Here is a 25,419-nt window from a genome sequence, read left to right as displayed (position 1 = left end):
ACAGATCACCGATTTTCGACGCTTTTGCGATCGTTTATCGGCGCACCTAGGATTTACATGTTGCGATGTCGTTATCGGCGCCGGATGTGCGTCACTAACGACGTGACCCCGACGATATTTTGGAAGCGATGTCGCAACGTGTAAAGCCCCCCCCCCTAAGTTGGATGAGAGGTAGCAAGAAAATTCAATGTGGACATGCTTCACAAGGAGTTATGAGGCTAAGTGGAGTAGTGATATGGGGCAATAGCTGAAGGTGAAGTTTAGCTCACGGGAAGGCTTCCTCAGGAAAAACTTGGTTACTTGTTTGAAAGGAGAAAGGTTAACCTTTTCGTGCCAGAGCCTGTTTTTGCCTTTGTGACCAGGCCAATTTTTTCATTTCTGACCAGTGTCACTTTGACAGGTAATAACTTTGGAACACTTCAATAGATCCAGTGATTCTGAAACTGTTTTTTGTGACGTATTGTACTTCAAGATAGGGGTAAAATTAAGACTATATCTTTTGCGTTTATTTGTGAAAATATTGGAAATTTGGTGACACTTTTGAAAATTTTGCAATTTTCAAACTTTTAATTTTTATACCCTTAATCCAGAAAGTTATGTCACACAAAATAGTTAATACATATAGTTTCCCACATGTCTACTTTACATGATCATAATTTTTGAAACATTTTTTTATAGGAAGTTAGAAGGGTTCAAAGTTCATCAACAATTTCTCATTTTTCCAACAACATTTACAAAACCATTTTTTAGGGACCACATCACATTTGAAAGGACTTTGAGAGGCCTAGGTGACAGTAAATACCAAAAAGTAACACCATTCTAAAATCTGCACCCCTCACTCTGCTCAAAAAACACATCCAAAAAGTTTATTAACCCTTTAGGTTCTTCACAGGAACCAAAGCAATGTTGAAGGAAAACATTAAAATATTACTTTTCCCACAAAAATGTTACTTTAGCCTCAAATTTTGCATTTTCACAAGGAAACCAGGAAAAAATGCACAGTACAATTTGTTCTGCAATTTCTCATGAGTACGCTGATACCTCTTAAGTGGTGTAAAGCTACTGTTTGGGTGTACGGACGGGATCGAAAGGGAAAGCTTGCTATTTGAATTTTGAAAGCAAAATTAGCCGGAAACATTAGCAGACGCCATGTCGCGTTTGGAGACCCCCTGGCTAAACAGTGGAGCTCCCCTGCAAGTTACCCCATTTTGGAAACTAGACCCCTTTAGGAATATATCTAGATGTTTGGTGATGACCTTGAGCCCCCAGGAGCTTCACAGAATTTTACAACATTGAGCTGTGAAAATGAAAAAATACATTTTTACCACAAAATTGTTACTTTAACCAGGTAGAATTTTTTCCACAAGGGTATCAGGAAAAAATGCATCATAATATTTATTGTACAATTTCTCCTGAGTATTCTGATACCTCATATGTGGTGGAAATCAGCTGTTTGGGCGCACGGCAAAGCTCAGAAGGGAAGGAGTGCCATTTGACTGCAAAATTAGCTGGAATCATTAGCGTACACCATGTCGCGCAAGTGACCCCATTTTGGAAACTAGACCCCTCGAGGAATATATCTAGATGTTTGGTGAGCACCTTGAACCCCTGGGGGCTCTACAGAATTTGATAACGTTGACCTGTGAAAATGAAAAAATACATAAATGAAAATGAAGGCACGTTATTTGAATTTTAGAGGGTACAATTGTCTGGAATAGAATCCTATTTTATTCTCATTTTTTAGTAGGTAGAATTAATATGAAACTGCAATTCAGCAGTTGTGTTTTTGCAATTTTTTTTTATGCCATTCACTGTTTGGTAAAAGTAACAACACATTTATTGTTTGGGTCAGTACAGATATGGTGATACTACATTTATATAACTTTATGTTTTGCCACTTTTACACCAAAAAACAACTTTTTTTTTGAAAAAATATTTTTAGAGGCTTTTATATGTTCTCAGCTATGTTGGTTTTTTTTGCATGATAAGATGTAGTTTTTCAGTAATACCATTTTTTTTTTATGCCCAACTTTTTGATTGTGTTTAATTCCACTTTTTTTCGGCAGTATGATGAAAAAGCATATGTTATTCTTTATATATATATATATATATATATATATAAACTGTTCACTGAAGGGATTAAATGGTGGGACAGTTTTATTGATCAGGTCGGGCTAGACGTGGGATACCAAATACGTATACTGTTTTTTGTTTTTATTTTACATAAATGTATTTTGGGTGTAATTTTTTTGTGATACACTTTGCAAGTTTGTTTTGTGTGGTGTTTTTTTTGTTTTTTTTTTACTTTTACCTAGTCACTACTTTGTACTTTCACTTTTCTTAGTCTGATCGTTGGTATAATGCATTGCCATGCAGCATAGCAATGGATTCTACAGGCAGCGTCAGGCTGCAGATCGCCTATCAGACCCTGCTGCAGGTTGAGTCTGACAGGCCACTGTAGATGGCAGATCCGGACGCGGGATTTCGGGTGCACGATCCGGATTCGGGTTTTTTTTTTTTTTTCTCTCTCTCTCTCTTTCTCTTTGTCTTTTCCCCGGTGATGGCAGCATGCAGGGGTTCATGATCCCCTCCTAACCGCCGATCGTAAAAATACAGCAGAGTCCAGCAACCACCAAAGTATATTTACAGTCGGCAATCCTGAAGCGGTTAAATTGTTACCGTTGTTTTAACTTTTATTTCATAAATCAATAGTAATATAAAGAAACTGAAAAGACAAAAGGCGCTAATAGGGTACTAACGTTGGGAGAACGTTACAGAAAACATCAGATGTGCTCACCTGATACAGTTGTGAAATAGTCACAACTGCTATTGAAGGCATATAAGTTACGGCTGCAGCAGGCACCACGAGGAGGTTATCAGGAATTAACCATCACTGCTGACTGCCTCCTTACGACAGCGCGGGAGTCCACTTCTATTTTGTCAGTTGATGATAACTCAGTAGTACACATGAAAATAAGCAACTTTGTAATAATCTTATCAGACAGATTTACTTCTTTCTCTGCCAGAATTGATCAGTCATCATCAAAAGTCTCAATTCTGGGGTAAAATCTGTATTCAGTGAAGACTTTCCCATGATTGAGAGAAGAGATGGCAGATGTTACTCATGAGACACTATGTAGAAAGGAGGGGGCGGAGCTCTGTCTCTAGCTCATCCCTCTTTCTTTAGCGCCTCCCTCTACACAGAATATCTTTAGTAACCGCTGCCATCTCCTATCTCAGTAATGGGAAAGTCTTCACTGAATACAGATTTTACCCCAGAACTGAAAATGTTGATAATGACTGATCAATTCTGGCAGACAAGTTGCTTATTTTCATGTGCACTATTGATTTATGAAATAAAAATTAAAACAGTTCCGCTTTAATGATATGTTGAAAGTATGGGTTAGGGTTGGGGTAAGCATAGTGGTGAGGTTGGGGAGTATGTGGGACAGAATAGGATCACGCGCCCAAGTGGTGATCTGTGACTTGGAGAGAGTATGAGTCAGCATTCTTCCCATCACCACTGAAGAAAAGCTATGTGGGAAGGTCATTGGCCTGTTATATACAGGGGTTGTGGTGGTTGCATGTTACTGTTTTCTGATGCGGTCCATCTTGTTACAGTACATTACTGTATTGTGTTCAGCATGATAGCTTTTACTAAGGCTTTACAATTTGCGGAGTACACCGGCTCACATGTATATACTGCATTGTATTCCAGGAAATGGAAGAGGCAAATAAGTGGGGACTGGATATCTTTAAGGTAGCCGAGTATTCTGGAAACCGACCCTTGACTGTCATCATGCACTCCATCTTTCAGGTAAGAGAGCAAACTGTGTCATGTTAGAAGACCCTGCCATATAGAGCAGTCTTACAAAGGAAAAAGATCTGTTCACATGTACAAACCTTTAGCTATTTAGCCTCTCAGAGAAGATCTTAAGGACCGTGCCTTTATTTATTCAGGAAACTTGCATACATAAGCTTTTTTTTAACACCTTCCCAAAGTGAGCAGTTTTTGACTTTGTGATTTTAGTTTTCTTTGTCGCTCCATTGGGAGACCCAGACAATTGGGTGTATAGCTTCTGCCTCCGGAGGCCACACAAAGTATTACACTTTAAAAAGTGTAACCCCTCCCCTCTGCCTATACACCCTCCCGTGCATCACGGGCCCATCAGTTTTTATGCTTTGTGTTGAAGGAGGCACACATTCACGCAAGCTCCACATTTTAGTCAGCAGCAGCTGCTGACTTTATCGGATGGAAGAAAAGAGGGCCCCTTACAGGGCCCCCGGCATGCTCCCTTCTCACCCCACTCTGGTCGGCGGTGCTGTTAAGGTTGAGGTACCCATTGCGGGTACAAAGGCAGGAGCCACATGCTGATTATCCTTCCCCATCCCTTAGGGGCTCTGGGTGAAGTGGGATCCTATCCGGTCACCATGCACTGGGACCGGGCTCCCTCCGCAGCCCCTGGGGGAATCTGACGGACAGGAGACCGGGTATCGTCAGGGACAGGCCCTGCTCCTCTGAGGTACTCTGTGTCCCCTTGGGGATAACGGACGCTGCAGCAGCTGCTGGGTGTTTTGTGTTGCCAGGACTACCGCGCCGACCGCGCTTGTTTGCTGGCCGCGTTAATAAATTTAGTCCCCGGCTTTTGCGGCCTAGTACCGCATACTCCCGCCCCCGGGCCTGCCAGTCAGGGATAAGGGCGGGACGCTAGACTGGACGTCAGCGGTGAGGGCTGGAGCATACTGAGGTATCCTCCTCCCCCCTCACTGAGCACTGCGGGGCACCAGATTCCCGCACTTTCTGAGGCACGCCCATGGCTCCCTCCTCCTCTCAGAACGCTGGCAGCCATTGCTATCAGCACTTCTGCCGCTGGAGAACTTCAGACCGAGCTCCACAGCTCTGGGAGGCCCAGGCAGGGAATCTGGTGGTCACACAACCGCTGAGGGCGGTCGGTAAGCAGCACCTGTTACTAGGTGCTGGCCCCCCTGGGTGCCGAAGTGTATATTTATATCCTTATATTGTATACATTTTCTCTGTTCGGCCGCACTATTTGCTTTTGGCTATATACCCTCACTGATTGCTCTAAGAGGAGACAACAGCATTTCGTCCGCAAAAAGCAAGGGTGCCAAGGCACAGGCTTATTTTGCAACCTGTACCTCTTGTGCGGCTATGTTACCTGCAGGTTCCACCTACCCTCATTGTGTGCAATGCTCGGCCCCTGTGACACTCACTCAGCCGGAGCCTCAGCCACTGGTGGGACCCTCGGCCCAGGTAGAACCACCGGCTACCACTGTCCAGGTGACGGGGACAGAGTTTACAGTGTTGGCTGATAAACTGTCTGAGTCACTTTCTCAATCCATGGCTCAGTCTATGGATAGATGGTCTGCTAAGATACTTGAAGCTTTGCAGTCCAGACCGGTAACACAGGCCCCGGGCACTGTTGAATCATTGCCCCCAGACCCGCCTCGGTCGGCGCAGCAAAGTGCTCCTGGGGTGACTCCTAGGTCCCACGGTGAAGACTCCGACACGGACCGCAGTCCCAGACCGGCTAAGCGGGCTCGCTGGGAGCTTCCCTCGACTTCATCACACTGCTCAGGGTCTCAGCATGAGGACTCTCTGGAGGATGAAGCGGAGGTGGCAGATCAGGGCTCTGATCCTGACGCCGCTCTCAATCTTGATACACCTGAAGGGGACGCCATAGTAAATGACCTTATAGCGTCCATCAATCATGTGTTAGAACTTTCTCCTCCAACTCCTCCAATTGAGGAGTCAGCTGCCCAGCAGGATAAATTCCAATTTAGGTTTCCCAAACGTACACGGAGTGCGTTTCTTGATCACTCCAACTTCAGAGATACAGTCCAGAAACACCGAGCTTTTCCGGACAAGCGCTTTACTAAGCGCCTTAATGACACACGTTATCCCTTCCCCACTGACGTAGTTAAGGGTTGGGCTCAGTGTCCCAAGGTGGATCCTCCAGTCTCTAGACTGGCGGCTAGATCCATAGTAGCAGTGGCAGATGGTTCATCGCTCAAGGATGCCACTGACAGGCAAATAGAGCTACTGATGAAATCCATCTATGAAGCCATAGGCGCGTCTTTTGCTCCGGCATTTGCAGCCGTATGGGCACTCCAAGCTATCTCAGCTTGTCAGTCTGAGATTAATGCAGTCACACGTGCATCTACTCCGCAGGTTGCGTCTTTAACCTCTCAGGCGTCGGCTTTTGCGTCCTACGCCATGAATGCCGTCCTGGACTCTGCGAGCCGTACAGCGGTAGCATCCGCCAATTCAGTGGCAGTCCGCAGGGCCATGTGGCTACGCGAATGGAAGGCAGACTCTGCCTCCAAGAAGCTCTTAACCGGTTTGCCATTTTCTGGCGATCGTCTGTTTGGCGAGCAATTGGATGAAATCATTAAACAATCCAAGGGAAAGGACTCGTCCTTACCCCAGTCCAAACCAAACAGACCTCAGCAACGGAAGATACAATCGAGGTTTCGGTCCTTTCGACCCTCAGCCAGGTCTCAATTCTCCACGTCCAACAGGCCACAGAAGGGCCAGAGGAACTCTGATTCATGGCGGTCTAAGTCACGTCCTAAAAAGACCGCCGGAGGAACCGCCCCCAAAGCGGCCTCCTCATGACTTTCGGCCTCCCCAAACCGCATCCTCGGTCGGTGGCAGGCTCTCCCGCTTTTGCGACGCCTGGTTGCCACATGTCCAAGACCGATGGGTGAGAGACATTCTGTCTCACGGTTACAGGATAGAGCTCAGCTCTCGTCCTCCGACTCGTTTCTTCAGAACATCTCCGCCCCCCGAGCGAGCCGATGCTCTTTTTCAGGCGGTGAGCACTCTGAAGGCAGAAGGAGTGGTGATCCCTGTTCCCCTTCAAGAATGGGGTCGCGGTTTTTACTCCAACTTGTTTGTGGTGCCAAAAAAGGACGGATCATTCCGTCCCGTTCTGGACCTCAAACTGCTCAACAGACACGTAAAAACCAGACGGTTCCGGATGGAATCTCTCCGCTCCGTCATCGCCTCGATGTCCCAAGGAGACCTCCTAGCCTCAATCGACATCAGGGATGCTTATCTCCACGTGCCGATTGCACCAGAGCATCAGCGCTTCCTGCGTTTCGCCATCGGAGACGAACACCTTCAGTTCGTGGCACTGCCTTTCGGCCTGGCGACAGCCCCACGGGTCTTCACCAAGGTCATGGCAACAGTGGTGGCAGTCCTACACTCTCAGGGACACTCGGTGATCCCTTACTTAGACGATCTCCTAGTCAAGGCACCCTCCCGGGTGGCATGCCAACACAGCCTGAACACTGCTCTGGAGACTCTCCAGAGGTTCGGGTGGATCATCAATTTCCCAAAGTCAAAATTGACACCGACACAATCGCTAACTTATCTCGGGATGGAATTTCATACTCTCTCAGCGATAGTGAAGCTTCCGCTGGACAAACAGCGTTCACTACAGACAGGGGTGCAATCTCTCCTTCGAGCCCAGTCACACCCCTTGAGGCGCCTCATGCACTTCCTAGGGAAGATGGTGGCAGCAATGGAGGCAGTTCCATTTGCGCAGTTTCATCTGCGTCCACTCCAATGGGACATTCTCCGCAAATGGGACAGGAGGTCGGCGTCCCTCGACAGGAACGTCTCCCTTTCTCGGGCAACCAAGGCCTCCCTTCAGTGGTGGCTTCTTCCCACTTCTTTGTCGAAGGGAAAATCCTTCCTGCCCCCATCCTGGGCTGTGGTCACGACGGACACGAGTCTGTCAGGGTGGGGAGCGGTCTTCCTCCACCACAGGGCTCAGGGAACCTGGACTCCGACAGAGTCATCCCTTCAGATCAATGTTCTGGAGATAAGGGCAGTGTATCTAGCCCTAAAGGCGTTCCAGCCGTGGCTGGAGGGCAGGCAGATCCGCATACAGTCGGACAACGCCACGGCGGTGGCGTACATCAACCACCAAGGCGGCACACGCAGTCGTCAAGCCTTCCAAGAAGTTCGGCGGATTCTGCTGTGGGTGGAAGCCACAGCCTCCACCATATCCGCAGTTCACATCCCGGGCGTAGAAAACTGGGAAGCAGACTTTCTCAGTCGCCAGGGCATGGACGCAGGGGAATGGTCTCTTCACCCGGACGTGTTTCAAGAGATCTGTTGCCGCTGGGGAACGCCGGACGTCGACCTAATGGCGTCCCGGCACAACAACAAGGTCCCGGCATTCATGGCACGGTCTCAAGATCACAGAGCTCTGGCGGCAGACGCCTTAGTTCAGGATTGGTCGCAGTTTCGACTGCCTTATGTATTTCCTCCTCTGGCACTGCTGCCCAGAGTGTTACGCAAGATCAGGTCCGACTGCCGCCGCGCCATCCTCATCGCCCCAGACTGGCCGAGGAGGTCGTGGTACCCGGATCTGTGGCATCTCACGGTGGGTCAACCGTGGGCACTACCAGACCGACCAGACTTGCTGTCTCAAGGGCCATTTTTCCATCTGAATTCTGCGGCCCTCAACCTGACTGTGTGGCCATTGAGTCCTGGATCCTAGCGTCCTCAGGGTTATCTCAAGAGGTCATTGCCACTATGAGACAGGCCAGGAAACCAACGTCAGCCAAGATCTACCACAGGACGTGGAGGATCTTCTTATCCTGGTGCTCTGATCAGGGTTTTACTCCCTGGCCGTTTGCCTTGCCCACTTTTCTTTCTTTCCTTCAATCCGGAATGGACAAGGGTTTGTCTCTCGGCTCTCTCAAGGGACAAGTATCGGCGCTTTCCGTGTTTTTTCAAAAGCGTCTAGCCAGGCTTCCACAGGTCCGCACGTTCCTGCAGGGGGTTTGCCACATAGTCCCACCTTACAAGCGTCCGCTAGAACCCTGGGATCTTAACAGGGTGCTAACGGCTCTTCAGAAACCACCTTTCGAGCCGATGCGGGATGTCTCTCTATCACGCCTTTCTCAGAAGGTGGTCTTCCTAGTGGCAGTCACATCACTTCGGAGAGTGTCTAAGCTAGCAGCGCTGTCATGCAAAGCCCCCTTCCTGGTGTTTCACCAGGATAAGGTGGTTCTGCGTCCGGTCCCGGAATTTCTCCCTAAGGTGGTATCCCCTTTTCATCTCAATCAGGATATCTCCTTACCTTCTTTTTGCCCTCATCCAGTTCACCAATGTGAAAAGGATTTGCACTTGTTAGATCTCGTGAGAGCACTCAGGCTCTACATTTCTCGCACGGCGCCCCTGCGCCGTTCTGATGCGCTCTTTGTCCTTGTCGCTGGCCAGCGTAAGGGGTCGCAGGCTTCCAAGTCAACCTTGGCTCGGTGGATCAAGGAACCGATTCTTGAAGCCTACCGTTCGTCTGGGCTCCCGATTCCTTCAGGGCTGAAAGCCCATTCTACCAGAGCCGTAGGTGCGTCCTGGGCATTGCGGCACCAGGCTACGGCTCAGCAGGTGTGTCAGGCGGCTACCTGGTCGAGTCTGCACACTTTCACGAAACACTATCAGGTGCATGCCTATGCTTCGGCAGATGCCAGCCTAGGTAGGTGAGTCCTTCAGGCGGCGGTTGCCCACCTGTAAGAGGGGGCCGTTTTACGGCTCTTTTTATCGAGGTATTCTTTTACCCACCCAGGGACTGCTTTTGGACGTCCCAATTGTCTGGGTCTCCCAATGGAGCGACAAAGAAGAAGGAAATTTTGTTTACTTACCGTAAATTCCTTTTCTTCTAGCTCCTATTGGGAGACCAAGCACCCGCCCCTGTTCCCTTCGGGCTGTTGTTCTTTTGTGTACACATGTTGTTCATGTTGAATTGTTCTTTTGGTTCATGGTTTCAGTTCTCCGAACATCCTTCGGATTGAATTTACCTTAGACCAATTTATAAGTTTCCTCCTTCCTGCTTTGGCACCAAAACTGATGGGCCCGTGATGCACGGGAGGGTGTATAGGCAGAGGGGAGGGGTTACACTTTTTAAAGTGTAATACTTTGTGTGGCCTCCGGAGGCAGAAGCTATACACCCAATTGTCTGGGTCTCCCAATAGGCGCTAGAAGAAAAGGAATTTACGGTAAGTAAACAAAATTCCCTTCTTTCTTCTATGAATAATACCGTTTTCTTTTTCTCTGCCCACATAACCATACCAGATTTTCCTTTATTTTTTTTTGTTTGCTTTGTGTCAAATGAGTTAGGCTGCTTTCACACTACGTTTTTTTAACATGCGTCCTGAACTTTTATTAACGCAAAAACGAATCCAGTGCAAATACGTTTTCATTTCAATGCATTTGCAATGGACTCGTGTCAACATGCGTTCACATGCGTTTCCGTGCGTTATAGTGAGGATCCAGTTTTTTTAACTTTTTTCAAAAACGCTACTTGTAGCGTTTTTGAGCTGCGTCCAAATACTGCAAATTGCTGGATCCTGACTATACTGCACGCAAACGTATGTGAACGCTGGCATGCTGATAAACAGGATCCTGCTTGCTCTACTGAACATGCCCAGAAACCACCCTGGTGTGATCAGTCTCTCTCTCCACCTCCCTCTCTCCACCTCCCTCTCTCCCCCTCCTTCCCCTCTCTCTCTCTCCCCCGCCTGAGAGCTGCAGAGGCTCGTAACCAAGGTAAACATCGGGTAACTTGCTTGGATACCCGATGTTTACCTTGGTTACGTGTGCAGGGAGCCTGGCTCCTAGCAGCTGCAGATGCTCGTAACCAAGGTAAATATCGGGTATCCAAGCAAGTTACCCGATGTTGCTGTCAGATGCCGGCTCCCAGTCTGTCACGTTCAGTTCCCCTCACTCCCGATCACTTGACTTCAATGCCCGCCCATAAACTTCAAGTGACAGGATCCTGTAAAATAACACATGCATTTTTACACAGTTTGCATGCGTTTTTCTTTGTAAAAACAGGATCCGCTTTTACAGCAAAAAAACGTAGTGTGAAAGCAGCCTTATAGTTTTGTAAAGTACAATTCATTTTGCCATAAAATATATTGAAAAATGGGGGCAAAAAAATACAAAGTGCAGTAAAATGGTGGTGGGGTGGGGGGGGGAATTGTTTCCATTTTCAGACAGAATTTTTACTTTTCCACTTACCTGAGCAAACTTTTGCTTGGTAAGGAGTAGTTTTTATTGGTACAATTTTGGATTCCGCATACAGTTTTGATTGCTTTTAACATATTTTGATAATGCGAGATACTGAAAGTTGACAACTTAGGTGTTTTAAATTAATTTTGTATTAATATTCTAATATGATGGATCATATATTTACGTATGCAGTGATGCCAACCAGCAATTCTTTTTTAATTTCTTTTTATGTGACTTATTTATTTTTAATTTGGGAAAGGGAGTAATTAAAATTTTATATATAATATAAAATTATATCCATACCGTATTTTTCGGACTATAAGACGCACTTTTTTTTCCCCAAAATTTTTGGGGAAAGTGGGTTCTTTTTATAGTCCAATGGCTGCGGTGCGGTGGAGAGGGTGAAGGCGGATGGTGGTGGAGCGGGTCATCAGAGGCAGAAGCAGGCTGTAGCAGCGCTACCCTGACCACGTGGGCCCGGTCATTTCATATGCACGCCCATCGGGGGATGCGTGCATACTAAAAAGCTGGCCCATGTGATCACACCAAGCAACTACAGCCTAGAGCAGTCATGGCGAATCTTTCACAGGCCGAGTGCCCAAACTGTAGCCCTAAACCCATTTTTTTTTCCGAAGTGCCAACCAATCCTATTATGTAAATAATTGATTGTAATCTTACCTTTGCCGTCTTCTCTTCTCTCCAGCAGGGGGCATCACGCTCATGCATGCTTACCACATATTGAAGCTGAGCCACTGCCCTTTCCAGACACAGCAGTTGGATTGATCTTTATGGAAAAAATTGCAGCATATTAGACAGAGTTTAGCATGGAATGCAATCAGATTTCACCCTGTAATCCACATCTACATTTCAAAGTCTGAATATCCTGAAAACTCATAAAGACGTACGAGTTGCTACCCTCCTTTTTCAGTGTGTAGTTATGTCCCCTTTCCTGGGCCACTTTTTGATAAACATGTCCCCCATCCACATTGCAAAATGTGCAATCCGCATTTAAACAAAATTTGACCGGTGCAAAAGTATGGGCACCTGAACATAAAAGTGACATTAATATTTTGTAGATCCTCCTTTTGCAAAAGTAACAGCCTCTAGTCGCTTCCTGTAGCTTTTAATGAGTTCCTGGATTCTGGATGAAGGTATATTTGACCATTCCTGTTTACAAAACAATTCCACTTCAGTTGAGTTTGATGGTCGCTGAGCATGGACAGAACGCTTCAAATCATCCCACAGATTTTCAATGATATTCAGGTCTGGGGACTGGGATGGCCATTCCGGAACATTGTAATTGTTCCTCTGCATGAATGGCTGAGTAGATTTGGAGCGGTGCTTTGGATCATTGTCTTGCTGAAATATCCATCCTCTGCGTAACTTCTACTTCGTCACTGATTCTTGCACATTATTGTCAAGAATCTGCTGATACTGAGTTGAATCCATGCGACCCTCAATTTTAACAAGATTCCCAGTGCCGGCATTGGCCACACAGCCCCAAAACATGATGGAACCTCCACCAAATTTTACTGTGGGTAGCAAGTGCTTTTCTTGGAATGCCGTGTTTTTTTGCCTCAATGCATAACGCCTTTTTGTATGACCAAACAACTCAATCTTTGTTTCATCAGTCCACAGGACCTTCTTCCGAAATGTAACTGGCTTGTCCAAATGTGCTTTTGCATACCTCAGGCGACTCTGTTTGTGGCGTGCTTGCAGAAATGGCTTCTTTCGCATCACTCTCCCATACAGCTTCTCTTTGTCCAACGTGCGCTGTATTGTTGACCGATGCACATTGACACCATCTGCAGCAAGATGAAGCTGCAGGTCTTTGGAGGTGGTCTGTGGATTGTCCTTGACTGTTCTCACCATTCTTCTTCTCTGCCTTTCTGATATTTTTCTTGGCCTGCCACTTCTGGGCTTAACAAGAACTGTACTTGTGTTCTTCCATTTCCTTACTATGTTCCTCACAGTGGAAACTGACAGTTTAAATCTCTGACACAACTTTTTGTATCCTTCCCCTGAACAACTATGTTGAATAATCTTTGTTTTCAGATCATTTGAGAGTTTTTTTGAGGAGCCCATGATTCCACTCTTCATAGGGGATTCAAATAGGAGAACAACTTGCAAGTGGCCACCTTAAATACCTTTTCTCATGATTGGATACACCTGCCTATGAAGTTCAAAGCTCAATGAGGTTACAAAACCAATTTAGTGCTTTAGTAAGTCAGTAAAAAGTAGTTAGGAGTGTCAAATCAAGAAATTGATAAGGGTGCCCATACTTTTGCACCGGTCAAATTTTGTTTAAATGCGGATTGCACATTTTCTGTTAGTACAATAAACCTCATTTCAATCCAGAAATATTACTCAGTCCATCAGTTATTAGATATATGAAACTGAAATAGCTGTTGCAATAACCCAAATTGTTATAAAGAAAAAAGGTTAACATTAATAGGGGTGCCCAAACTTTTTCATATGACTGTATTTCCTACATTCTGGTATATTTGTCCCCATCATGGCCCCATCCTGGTAAATGTACCCCATCCCGGCATATTCCCCATCCTGGTAAATGTTCCTCCATACCGGCATGTACCCCATTCCTGGTAAATGTTCTCCATTCTGGTAAATGTAGCCCATCATTGTAAATGTATCCCATCCTGGCATGTTTCCCCGCCATCCTTTTCATGTTTCCCCCCATCCTGGTAAATGTATCCCCCCATCCTGGTAAATGTACCCCTTCCTGGCATGTTCCTCTTCCTGCTAAATGTACCCCATCCTAGCATGTTTCCCCACATCCTTGCAGCCATGTTTCTCTCCATCCTTGCATGCTTCCCCAATCCTTGCATGTTTCCCCCATCCTTGCAGCCATGTTTTCCCCATCCTTGCAGCCATGTTTTCCCCGTGCTCTCCAGGTTTTCCCCGTGCTCTCCAGGTTTTCCCCGTGCTCTCCAGGTTTTCCCCGTGCTCTCCAGGTTTGCCCCGTGCTCTCCAGGTTTGCCCCGTGCTCTCCAGGTTTGCCCCGTGCTCTCCAGGTTTGCCCCGTGCTCTCCAGGTTTGCCCCGTGCTCTCCAGGTTTGCCCCGTGCTCTCCAGGTTTGCCCCGTGCTCTCCAGGTTTGCCCCGTGCTCTCCAGGTTTGCCCCGTGCTCTCCAGGTTTGCCCCGTGCTCTCCAGGTTTGCCCCGTGCTCTCCAAGTTTGCTCCGTGCTCTCCAGGTTTGCCCCGTGCTGGCACTGTTTCCCCACACCTTGGCACAGCCGCACACAGTTTAACAAAAAAAAAACTGAATAAAACTCACCTTCCAGCACCCGCTCCACCACTGCGTGCCGCTGGGTCCTCAGTCAGTTCCCGCGCGTCCACAAGACGCTGGCGCCGCTTTCTGATGCTCGTCCATCTCCTAGGCAACAGGCCTGCGGCCTAGGAGAGGAGGCGTGTCAGAGGGAGGAGAAATGTCTCCTCTGCTCCAACACAACTTTGAACTGCCGGCGCGATCACACTGGCAGTTCAAAGTGGCTGAATGTGGCGACAGCGCGCGTGCCGACAGAAAAGGCTCTGCGTGCCCAGTTTGGCACGCGTGCCATAGGTTTGCCATCACTGGCCTATAGTGATCATTTGCGGCTATATTCACTGCCCCCCGTGCATCATCATCAGCGCGGGGGGCAGTGAATAAGTACGGTATACTCACTGGTCACTGTTCCCTGCAGCATCGCAGTGTCCTCCTGTCTGCCGGCTCACTGATCTGTGTAGAGAGCGGTGAGTACAGCGATGACGTGATCACTGTACACACGGCTCCACACAGGTCCCCGGCGCTACTACTGGCACAGACAGGAAGATGAGCGATGCTGCGTGTAGTGAGGAAAGGTGAGTATACAGCAGGAGTCCTCCACCTGTTACTGCAAATCGGGCCACGGCTGAAGTGACTGCGAGATCCGCGGTGACTTCTGTCAGGTGATGTGCGGTGACAGCTGGAGTCATTGCTGATCCCGGCGGCTCACTTTGCTTGCGGCCTGACCCTCACAGAGAGCGGTCGTGTTCTATGGCTGCTCTCTGTGAGTGTCAGATGTAGCAGAGCTGGAAGCGTCGTGGGGCGTCGTGTGGATTACATCGGACTTGGGTGTTTATGGGGTTAGTAAAGTGGTGAAAGAGGGTTTTTTTTGTCTTTTATTTCAAATAAAGGATTTTTATGTGTTTGTGTTTATTTACTTTCACTACAGTTTAGTGATGAGGGGGTTTCTCATAGACGCCTGCCATCACTAAGCTAGGACTTAGTGGCAGCTATGGGCTGCTGCCATTAACTCCTTATTACCCCGATTTGCCACCGCATCAGGGCAATCGGGGTGAGCTGGGAAAAGTCCCAGGACTGTCGCATCTAATAGATGCGGCAATTCTGGGCGGTTGCTGGCTGATATTTTTAGGCTTAGGGGGCTCCCAATAACGGGAGTCTCCCCAGCCTGCAAATACCAGCCCCCAGGTGTGAGACTTTATCTTGGCTGGTTATCAAAATTGGAACCGCACACCGTTTTTTTTGTTTTGTTTTTTTTTGTTTGTTTGTTTTTTTGTTTTTTTTTAATTACCCCATACAGTGTCAGCAGTAGGTCCTCGCCCCATAACAGTGTGTCATGACCACTATATATATATATATATATATATATATATATATATATATATATATATATATATATATATATATTTTTTCCATTTGTTTTTATTTATTTTTTTATTCACTTTTTAGTCCTTTTTTTGCTTTGTTCACCCAAGGAAATAAAAAAATTTCCGATTTTTCACTAAAAAACACAATTCTTTATTCTGCATTGTCAACCGCAGAAGTTATTCCATTATACAATAACAAATATGTTGCAATTTAACAAATGCCATCAGATCGTAATAATCTGATGCTATATGATTAATCCATGTAAGATACAAAATATATACAGCTCTGGTAAAAATTAAAGAGACCACTTCCAAATTTTCAGTTTTTCAGATTTTTCTCATTATAGGTATATTTTTGAGTAAAATATAAATTGTTCTGTTATTCTATAAACTACTGACAACATGTCTCCGAATTTCCAAGCAATAAATTTTGTCTTTATTTTCTAAAAGTGAGAAATGGTCAAAATAACTAAAAAATGCATTGCTTTCAGACCTCAAATAATGCAAAGAAAACAAGTTCATAATCATTTAGAAACAGCAATACTAATAATGTTTTACCTCAGGAAGAGTTCAGAAATCAATATTTTGTGGAATAACCATGATTTTTAATCACAGCTTTCATGCCTCTTGGCATGCTTTCCACCAGTCTTTCACACTGCTTTTGGGTGACCTTATGCCACTCCTGGTATAAAAATGTAAGCAGATCTTATTTGTTTGATGGCTAGTGACTATTTATCTTTTTCTTGATTACATTCCAGAAGTTTTTAATGGGGTTCAGGTCTGGAGATTGGGCTGGCCATGACAGGATTTTGATGTGGTGATCCTTCATCCACATATTGATTGACCTAGCTGTGTGGCATGGCACATTGTCCTGCTGGAAAAAACAGTCCTCAAAGTTGGGGAACATTGACTGAGCGGAAGGAAGCAACTGTTTTTCTAGGTTAACCTTGTATGCTGCTTGATTCATACGTCCTTCACAAAGTTTAATCTGCCCAATTCCTGCCTTGCTGAAGCATCCCCAGGTTATCACTGATCTTCTATTAAATTTCACAGTGGGTGTAAGACACTGTGGCTTGTACGCCTCTCCAGGTCTCCGTCTAAACAATATATGACCAGGTGTTGGGCAAAGCTGAAAAGGACAATGCACTATGCCACACAGCTAGGTCAATCAATGTGTGGATGAAGGACCACCTCATCAAAACCTTGTCATGGCCAGCCCAATCTCAAGATCTGAACCCCATTGAAAACCTCTGGAATGTTATGAAGAGGAAGATGGATAGTCACAAGCCATCAAACAAAGAAGTACTGCTTACATTTTGCATCAGTAGTGGCATAAGGTCACCCAAAAGCAGTGTGAAAGACTGGTGGAAAGCATGCCAAGATGCATGAAAGCTGTGAATAAAAATCATGGTTATTCCACAAAATATTGATTTCTGAACTCTTCCTGAGTTAAAACATTAGTATTGTTGTTTCTAAATTATTATGAACTTGTTTTCTTTGCATTATTCGAGGTCTGAAAGCAATGCATTTTTTGCTATTTTGACCATTTAATTTATTGCTTGGAAATTCGAAGACATGTTGTCAGTAGTTTAGAAAATAAAAGAACAATTTACATTTTAGTCAAATTTATACCTATATAGAGAAAATTCAGAAAAACTGAGAACTTTGCAGTGGTCTCCTTATCACTGATGCCAATACAGTTAAAAGCAATGATTAAAAATACAGTGCCATTATAATATTTGGAAGGCTACATGGAGGCCATTATACTATTTGTAGGGCTATGTACGTACCATTATAATATTTGGAGGGCTATGAGGGAACCTTTATACGTTTATGTAGGGCTATTTGAGGGCTGTTTTGAGCACCATTATACAGTGTAAAGAAGTGTGGGAACCATTATACTGCATAGGGGGCTGTGTGGGGTCACATATGGGAATCATGCTATGTTGGGGGTCACCATACTTGGCCAGGGTAGTTGAGGGAGGGTGGGTACAGTAGGGTTATACTCTGAGTGTGGAGAGTACTATGCAGGAATTCGCTATGGGGGTATCATACAGTATTTGTGGGGCACTTTTGTTGGCATCATACTTCATGGGTGCAATGAGAGGGGAATATGGGGGCTTCAATAAAAGGAAAATTCCGTTATAAGGGCTGCAGAGTTGTGGGATATGTTATGTGACCCAGCCGAAATCTTATTTGGGGGTAGGGGGGGTCGGCAGTTAGAACTTTTGCTATGGGGCCCCATGATTTTTATGTACGCTCCTGGTGTACGCATACCCTTAAATGCCTCTGTCTATCACCAGTTTCTGAATCTGCTCCACCTAACCCCCCCCCACCCAGTGTAGGGTGTACCATTACTAGTGATGGGCTTGGTACTCTCAATGATGAGTTGACACTACAATGCTCGAGTGCTCTTTTTACTTGAGTTGAGTAGATCAGACACTCGGATTGGCTCAACTTGAGTAACGAGTCGAGTATAATGAAAGTAAATGATTGGGCAGGTCTGCCACATACAGGTATCCAGAAAGAGACCATTTCCAGGGCAGGGTTTTGTGGGTTTTTTTGGACACCCTACATTGGAAAACGTTGTTTTACCCGCCAGTGAGAGCCACTTGGAGACAAAAGTGGCTTTCACTGGGTTCCGGCTCACATCATTCACTGAATCAGGCCTGTGCATTGTGTTTGATGTTTCACACAGGACACCTTTAAGTACTCACGAAACTCGGCCGAGCATCCTTGATCAAGTACTGAGTCCCAAGCACGCACGGCCGTCACTAACTATTACGTCCAAGGGTTTAATGTAAAAAAACGCTTGTGCACCTGGCCCTTTCTATCTTAGATCATTTTTCTAGACTTTCTTGCTGTCTAATTTATTGCCTACAGCTCTTTATAAAAGACAGCTTACGTTTGATAATAAAAATGTCACATGGTGTTCAGCTTTCCTTTTCTGTACTAAAGCTGAGATCAGACATGTGTATAAAGATCGTCAGCATTTCATCCAGAAAAAAAAGACAATTTTGTAACATCAGGTGCATTTTTTTTATATTCTTGTGTGCCTTTTTATGCTTGTATGTCATTTCATGTCATGTGTGTTTCTAATGGTAAAATATCATCCACACATTACAGTTATATTCAATCTCTCTCTCTTCTGGTATCTTCCCCTGCTCCCTCAAACACTCTATCATTACTCCATTATTAAAAAAACCCTCTCTTGATCTGTCCTGCACAAGCAACTACAGACCAGTCTCCAATCTCCCCTTCATCTCCAAACTCTTGGAGCGCCTGGTCTATTCCCGCCTCACCCGTTACCTCTCCTCTCACTCTCTTCTAGATCCTTTACAGTCTGACTTCTGCCCTCATCAAAGTGACCAATGACCTCTTGACAGCAAAACGTAACTGTGACCACTCTCTGCTTATTCTTCTTGACCTCTCTGCAGCCTTCGACACTGTTAACCACCATCTCCTTCTCTCTATGCTCCATTTTATCGGCCTAAAGGACACTGTGCTTTCCTGGCTTTCTTCATATCTTTGTGGCCGCTCATTCAGAGTATCATTTGCTGGCTCCACATCTTCTCCTCTTCCTCTCACAGTTGGGGTCCCTCAAGGTTCAGTCCTCGGCCCTCTTCTTTTCTCCCTCTACACTGCCCCAATTGGACAGACATCAGCAGATTTGGCTTCCAGTACCATCTTTATGCTGATGACACACAGCTATACACCTCATCCCCTGAGCTCACCCCCGCTGTACTACAGAACACCAGTGACTGCCTGACTGCAGTTTGCAATGTCATGTCTGCTCTCTATCTGAAACTTAACCTTTCCAAAACGGAACTACTTCTATTCCCTCCATCTTCTAACCCAACATCTCCCTCTCTGTGTGTGGCACCATGATAACTCCTAGGCAGCAGGCTCGCTGTCTGGGTGTTATACTTGACACTGATCTCTCCTTCACCTCCCACCTACAATCTCTTGCCCGCTCCTGCTGCTTGCACCTCAAGAACATCTCTAGAATCCGCCCCTTTCTCACAATGGAAACGACAAAAACCCTCATCGTGGCCCTGATCCACTCCCGCCTCGACTACTGTAACTCTCTATTAATTGGTCTCCCCCCTAACTAGACTCTCTCCTCTATAGTCCATCCTTAATGCAGCAGCCACGGTCACCTACCTGGCTTACCTGGCTACTCAGATGCTTCCGTTCTTTGCCAGTCATTGCACTGGCTGCCCATATATCACAGGATCCAATTCAAATTGCTTGTTCTCACCCACAAAGCTCTCCACAGTGCGGCACCCCCCCTACATCTCCACCCTCCTCTCTGTCTATCACCCCACTCGTTCTCTATGCTTTGCAAATGACTTTTGACTAACATCCTCACTAATCCGAACCTCCCACTCCCGGATCCAAGACTTCTCCCAATCTTCTGGAACGCTCTACCCCAAGAAGCTAGGACGAATCACAACTTACTCAGCTTAAGACACTCCCTAAAAACGCATATTTCTTCAGCGCTCTATTGGGAGACCCAGACGATTGATTACGATTGGGGTATAGCTACTGCCCTCCGGAGGCCACACAAAGCACTACACCAAAAGTGCAAGGCCCCTCCCCTTCTGGCTATACCCCGCCGTGGTATCACGGGTACTCCAGTTTTAGCTTTGTGTGCGAAGGAGGTCAGACATTCCATGCATAGCTCCACAGATTTTAGTCAGCAGTAGCTGCTGACTATTTCGGATGGAAGAAAAGAGGGCCCATATAGGGCCCCCAGCATGCTCCCTTCTCACCCCTGGATGGTGTTGTAAGGTTGAGGTACCTATTGCTGGTACAGGGCTGGAGCCTCACATGCTGTTTTCCTTCCACATCCCCTTGGGGGCTCTGTGGAAGTGGGATCCTGCCGGCCTCAAAGCTCTGACGCCGGGCTCCATCCACAGACCCATAGCACCTGGTGGATGCCGAGCAGGAGTACCATCAGGGACCGGGCCCTGCATCATACAGGTACTCTGTGTCCCCGGCAGGCACAGACGCACTCCGGGCTGGCTGGGCGTTGTAGTGCGCCGGGGACCGTACACTGAGCTGGTGTTCCTACAGTTATCTGGGGGACTTTGTGTTCTGGGAACGCAGCGCCGACCCTCACTGGACCGGCGGCGCTGCTGTGACTTGTGGTGCGCCGGGGATACGCCGACCGCGCTTTTACGGCGGGGGCGTTTATAACTCTAGTCCCCGGCTTTTGGGCCTAGGACGCCGGCAGCTCCGATCGTTCCCGCCCCCACCCTGTCAATCAGGGTAGGGGAGAGACGCTGTTTCACGGCAGCGACGAGGGCTGGAGCCTGATTTACATGCTCCAGCCCTCTCACTATGCACAGAGGGAAGCAGGCTTCCCGCTCTTGGTCAGGAACGCCCAGGGCCCGCCCCCCTTCCTCTCTCAGGACGCCGGCAGCCATTACATGCATGTCTGGCTGGAGGAAGGACGCAAGGCTCTGGGAGACCTAGACTGAGGGGCTTTGGGAGACCACACACCCGCTCTTAAGCGGGCGGTAAGCGGCATTTCAGCTGGCCCCTCTAGTGCCTCAGTGTGTATTAGTGTACTGTGTCACTGGACATAGATATTTATTGATTTCTTGCACTGTGAGGTCGCTTCCTGGCTGAATACCCCAGATCGCTCTGAGGAGGCAGCAACATGTCATCCACAAGACGCAAGGCTGCCAAGGCTAGGGCTGTGTGCACTGCGTGTGCTGCATGTGGGGCTGCTCTACCAGCAGGCTCCAATGACCCCCATTGTGTGCAATGCTCAGATCCGGTGCTGCTTCGCCAGCCGGAGTCCGGAGAGGTAGTGACCCAGGCTGAGACGCTTGTAAGTCCTGCCCCGGTGTCAGGGACAGACTTTGCAGTTTTTGCGGATAATATGTCTGTGGCTATGGCAAAAATCCTGGAAACTTTGCAATCCATGCCTGGGGCTCAGTCTATGGACACGGCGAGGTCTATGTCCTCTAATCCTCCGCAGTTGGATTTAATCCAGACTGCAAGGGGGTCCCCGGCTTCTCAGGATGAGTATAATGACTCAGATGATTGCCCCAGCCACCCCAAGCGGGCTCGCTGGGAAAGACCCTCAACGTCATCACACTGCTCAGGGTCTCAGCGCAATCAGTCTCCATGTGATGTGTCTGAAGAGAGTGATCAGGAGTCTAATCCTGGAACCCCTCTCAATCTGGATACCCCGGATGGGGACGCCATGGTAAACGATCTTATCTCAGCCATCAATAGGCTGTTAGATATTTCTCCCCCAGCCCCTTCAGCAGAAGAGGCAGCTGCAGAGCAGGAGAAGTTTCGTTTCCTCTATCCCAAGCGTAAATTAAGTGCTCTGTTGGATCACTCTGACTTCAGAGAATCAATCCAGAAACACGACGCTCATCCAGAAAAGCGTTTCTCTAAACGTTCTAAGGATACACGTTATCCTTTCCCACCTGATGTGGTCAAGCGCTGGACCCAGTGTCCAAAGGTGGACCCCCCGATTTCCAAGCTTGCAGCTAGATCCATAGTTGCAGTGGAGGATGGCGCTTCACTTAAGGATGCCAATGACAGACAGATGGACCTTTGGTTAAAATCTGTCTATGAAGCTATCGGCGCGTCGTTTGCTCCAGCATTCGCAGCCGTATGGGCACTCCAAGCTATTTCAGCTGGTTTAGCAAAAGTGGATGCTATCATACATCCAGCGGTGCCGCAAGTGGCGCACCTTACCTCGCAGATGTCTGCGTTTGCCTCTTACGCTATCAATGCGGTCCTAGAATCTACCAGCCGCACCTCAATGGCGTCTGCCAATTCGGTAGTTTTGCGCAGGGCATTGTGGTTAAAGGACTGGAAAGCAGATGCTGGTTCCAAAAAATGTTTAACCAGCTTGCCTTTATCTAGAGATAGACTGTTTGGCGAGCCATTGGCTGACATCATTAAACAGTCCAAGGGTAAAGACTCCTCTTTACCCCAGCCCAGATCAAGCAAACCTCAGCAGAGAAAGTGGCAGCAGAAGTTTCAGTCCTTTCGAGGTTCGGGCAAAACACAATTCTCCTCGTCCAAAGGGACTCAGAGGACGCAAAGAAACTCAGATTCCTGGCGGGCTCACTCACGCCCCAAGAAAGCAAATGGAGGAACCGCTTCCAAAGCGGCTACCTCATGACTTCCAGTCCCCTCCCTCCGCATCTCCGGTCGGGGGCAGGCTCTCCCGCTTTTACGACACTTGGATGTCACAGGTCAAAGACCGGTGGGTGACAGACATTTTGTCTCGCGGGTACAGAATCGAGTTCAGTTCTCGTCCTCCAGCTCGGTTCTTCAGAACCTCCCCACATCCAGACCGTGTAGATGTCCTGCGGCAGGCGGTGGACTCCCTAAGAGCGGAAGGAGTAGTGGTTCCTGTACCGTCTCAGGAACAAGGGAGAGGGTTTTACTCCAATCTCTTTGTGGTGCCAAAAAAGGACGGCTCGTTCCGTCCTGTTCTGGACCTAAAACTGCTCAACAAACATGTGCACGCCAGACGGTTCCGGATGGAAACCCTCCGTTCTGTCATTGCCTCAATGTCTCAAGGAGACTTCCTTGCCTCAATAGACATCAAAGATGCTTATCTCCACGTGCCAATTGCTACAGAACATCAACGTTTTCTACGTTTTGTGATAGGAGACGACCATCTTCAGTTCGTAGCTCTGCCATTCGGTCTGGCGACAGCCCCCCGGGTCTTCACCAAGGTCATGGCGGCGGTGGTAGCAGTCTTGCACTCTCAGGGACACTCGGTGATCCCTTACCTAGACGATCTACTTGTCAAGGCACCCTCTCAAGAGGCATGCCAACTCAGTCTACATGCTACGCTGGAGACTCTCCAGACTTTTGGATGGATCATCAACTTTCCAAAGTCAAATCTGTCACCGACACAGTCACTAACGTATCTTGGCATGGAGTTCCATACTCGAGCAGCGAGAGTGAAGCTTCCGCTAAACAAGCAGCGGTCCTTACAGACAGGGGTGCAATCTCTCCTTCAGGGCCAGTCGCACCCCTTGCGGCGCCTCATGCACTTCCTAGGGAAGATGGTGGCAGCCATGGAAGCAGTTCCCTTTGCGCAGTTTCATCTGCGTCCACTTCAATGGGACATTCTCCGCCAATGGGACGGGAAGACAACTTCCCTAGACAGGAAAGTCTCTCTTTCCCAGACGGCCAAGGACTCTCTACAATGGTGGCTCCTTCCCACCTCATTGTCTCAGGGAAGATCCTTCCTGCCCCCATCCTGGGCAGTGGTCACGACAGATGCGAGTCTGTCGGGGTGGGGAGCAGTGTTTCTACACCACAGGGCTCAGGGGATGTGGACTCCGCAAGAGTCCACCCTTCAGATCAATGTTCTGGAAATCAGGGCAGTGTATCTTGCCCTACTAGCCTTTCAACAGTGGCTGAAAGGAAAGCAGATTCGAATCCAGTCGGACAACTCCACAGCGGTGGCATACATCAACCACCAAGGAGGGACGCGCAGCCGGCAAGCCTTTCAGGAAGTCCGGCGCATTCTGAATTGGGTGGAGGACACAGCATCCACCATCTCCGCGGTTCACATCCCAGGCGTAGAAAACTGGGAAGCAGACTTCCTCAGTCGCCAGGGTATGGACGCAGGGGAATGGTCCCTTCACCCGGACGTGTTTCAAGAAATCTGTCGCCGCTGGGGGGTGCCGGACGTCGACCTAATGGCGTCTCGGCACAACAACAAGGTCCCGGCATTCATGGCGCGGTCGCGCGATCAAAGAGCTCTGGCGGCAGACGCCTTGGTGCAAGATTGGTCGCAGTTCCGCCTCCCATATGTATTCCCGCCTCTGGCACTCTTGCCCAGAGTATTACGCAAGATCAGATCCGATTGCAGCCGCATCATACTCGTCGCCCCAGACTGGCCGAGGAGATCGTGGTATCCGGATCTGTGGCATCTCACGGTCGGCCGACCGTGGTCACTTCCAGACCGTCCAGACCTGCTGTCTCAAGGGCCGTTTTTCCATCAGAATTCTGCGGCCCTGAACCTGACTGTGTGGCCATTGAGTCCTGGATCCTATCGTCAACAGGCTTATCCCAGGGAGTGGTAGCCACAATGAGACAAGCTAGGAAGTCAACTTCTGCTAAGATCTACCACAGAACGTGGAAGATTTTCTTAACCTGGTGCTCTGCTCAGGGAGTGTCTCCCTGGCCATTTGCATTGCCCACTTTTCTGTCTTTCCTGCAATCAGGGTTGGAAAAGGGCTTGTCGCTCAGCTCCCTTAAAGGGCAAGTCTCGGCACTATCCGTGTTTTTTCAGAAACGTCTAGCACGTCTTCCTAAGGTGCGCACGTTCCTGCAGGGGGTCTGTCATATTGTGCCCCCGTACAAGCGGCCGTTGGATCCATGGGATCTGAACAGAGTACTAGTTGCTCTCCAGAAGCCGCCTTTCGAGCCTCTCAAAGAAGTTTCTTTTTCTCGCCTGTCACAGAAAGTGGCGTTTCTTGTTGCGATCACATCGCTTCGGCGAGTGTCTGAGCTGGCAGCTCTGTCATCCAAGGCTCCCTTCTTGGTGTTCCACCAGGACAAAGTAGTGCTGCGCCCCATTCCGGAGTTTCTCCCTAAGGTCGTATCCTCGTTTCATCTTAATCAGGATATATCCTTGCCTTCCTTTTATCCTCATCCGGTTCACCGGTATGAAAAGGACTTGCGTTTGCTAGATCTGGTGAGAGCTCTCAGGATCTACA

General features: G+C 47.7%; 1 protein-coding gene across 4 annotated transcripts in view; it reads left to right on the top strand.

Annotated features, from left to right (window-relative positions):
* The window catches only part of PDE4C (phosphodiesterase 4C), a 574,417-nt gene that overhangs the window by 488,433 nt on the left and 60,565 nt on the right, over positions 1–25,419 (top strand). For all 4 annotated transcript variants that reach the window (XM_075352494.1, XM_075352496.1, XM_075352495.1 and 1 more), the window contains one exon: positions 3,719–3,817. In XM_075352494.1, the coding sequence (XP_075208609.1) occupies positions 3,719–3,817 (99 nt within the window). The remainder of the gene's footprint in view (positions 1–3,718; positions 3,818–25,419) is intronic.

Source organism: Anomaloglossus baeobatrachus, chromosome 1 (assembly GCF_048569485.1).
Source record: "Anomaloglossus baeobatrachus isolate aAnoBae1 chromosome 1, aAnoBae1.hap1, whole genome shotgun sequence".
NCBI classification, from domain to species: domain Eukaryota; kingdom Metazoa; phylum Chordata; class Amphibia; order Anura; family Aromobatidae; genus Anomaloglossus; species Anomaloglossus baeobatrachus.
Note: the sequence above shows the minus strand (reverse complement) of the source record. Positions and strands in the feature narration are given on the sequence as shown.